Genomic DNA, 1,325 nt, shown 5'->3' with positions numbered 1-1,325 from the left:
GAGGTAGTGTGGACCAAACTGAACAAAAAAGTTTTCTACCATTTTGCGATCTTCGCAATAGTTATCGAGATACTAATCATTAAAAAAAAATTTACGCCAAGTATGTACAAGTATCGTACATTAGGTACATTAGGTATCTTATCTAAACCAAAAATATTATTTTAACAAATAAAAGTTGTCCAAAAACAAATATAAGATCATACAAATTGCCAAGTATTTGATTAGACATAGAGAATAGAGACAAAAATATTTTATTCCAAACTATTGTGAAAATCGCAAAATGGTAGAGGACTTTTTTGTTCAGTTTGGTCCATACTACCTCCCCACAAGCGCTGTATCATTGAGTACGAGACACCTTGTATGTATATATATATATATATACACATATATATATATATATAAACATATCTATTTATTTAAGATGAAATTTATACATGTCACATATATATATCTTGTGTATTTGTGTAACTTTTTGTCTGTCGCTGTATATACATATATATATATATATATATATATATATATATATCTATTTATTTAAGATGAAATTTATACATGTCATTTGAATACACAAATTTTTGTTTTTATTTACAATATATACATATATGTATATACTGTAAATTAATAAAGATAAACATTTGTACATATGCAATGACATAGATTTCACCTTGAATAAATTAAATACTTTTTAAAGAAAGTATCAACAAAATTTCCTCTTTGTACTTACTTTGAGAAAATTAAAATCTGTCACGGTATACTTCTTAAATCTGGGTAAATTTGTCGCTGGTGGCGTTATCCGACCACTCGGAAAATGATCCGAAGAATCTGAGTTCCGTTGATTATCTGACGACTGTGAAGGAGCTAGAGGGAAGAGATTAATAATAATCAGCAAATCGACTATTCTTATAAGTAACTGAAATAAAAGCAAAATTAAATACATGTTCGTTAGAATACAAGCACATATATTTTCTCCGATTCATGCAATTTGCTGAATAGACAAAAATAATTTGATTTTAACTTCTTGGTGCAACGAACGTGAAAATACAGATATATACTAAAAATAGATAAATGTACCTATGAGCGATATACGCGCATGTATACGTATGTACGCGTGCATGAGAATGTGTTATATAATATCTATAAAATATCAAGTGAGCGTCGAGAAAATTTCTTATAATTATATTTTATGATTTTACATTATTTGTTTTGGTAAATATACCGATGAAGGGAGGCTGCTCCAATGATCTCGCCCTTTATATATGTTGTCAAGGGCATGACCCCAAGTAACCTTCAGGTGGTTTTAGCCATCGCTCGTTATTCATTAAAAA

The 1,325-nt window shown here is 28.8% G+C and overlaps 1 protein-coding gene across 1 annotated transcript in view; it reads right to left on the bottom strand.

Annotated features, from left to right (window-relative positions):
- Positions 1 to 724: 724 nt before the first annotated feature.
- Positions 725 to 1,325, bottom strand: part of LOC105458809 (putative protein kinase C delta type homolog) — a gene marked incomplete at its 3' end in the record, with an annotated part of 1,834 nt that continues 1,233 nt past the window's right edge. Inside the window, exon 2 of the mRNA XM_011704365.1 lies at positions 725 to 858. Within this exon, the coding sequence (XP_011702667.1) occupies positions 725 to 858 (134 nt within the window). The remainder of the gene's footprint in view (positions 859 to 1,325) is intronic.

Source organism: Wasmannia auropunctata, unplaced genomic scaffold (assembly GCF_000956235.1).
Source record: "Wasmannia auropunctata unplaced genomic scaffold, wasmannia.A_1.0 LD334300.1, whole genome shotgun sequence".
Classification (NCBI taxonomy): Eukaryota; Metazoa; Arthropoda; class Insecta; order Hymenoptera; family Formicidae; genus Wasmannia; species Wasmannia auropunctata.
The sequence above is the reverse complement of the archived record's forward strand: the minus strand, read 5'-3'. Positions and strand labels throughout refer to the sequence as shown.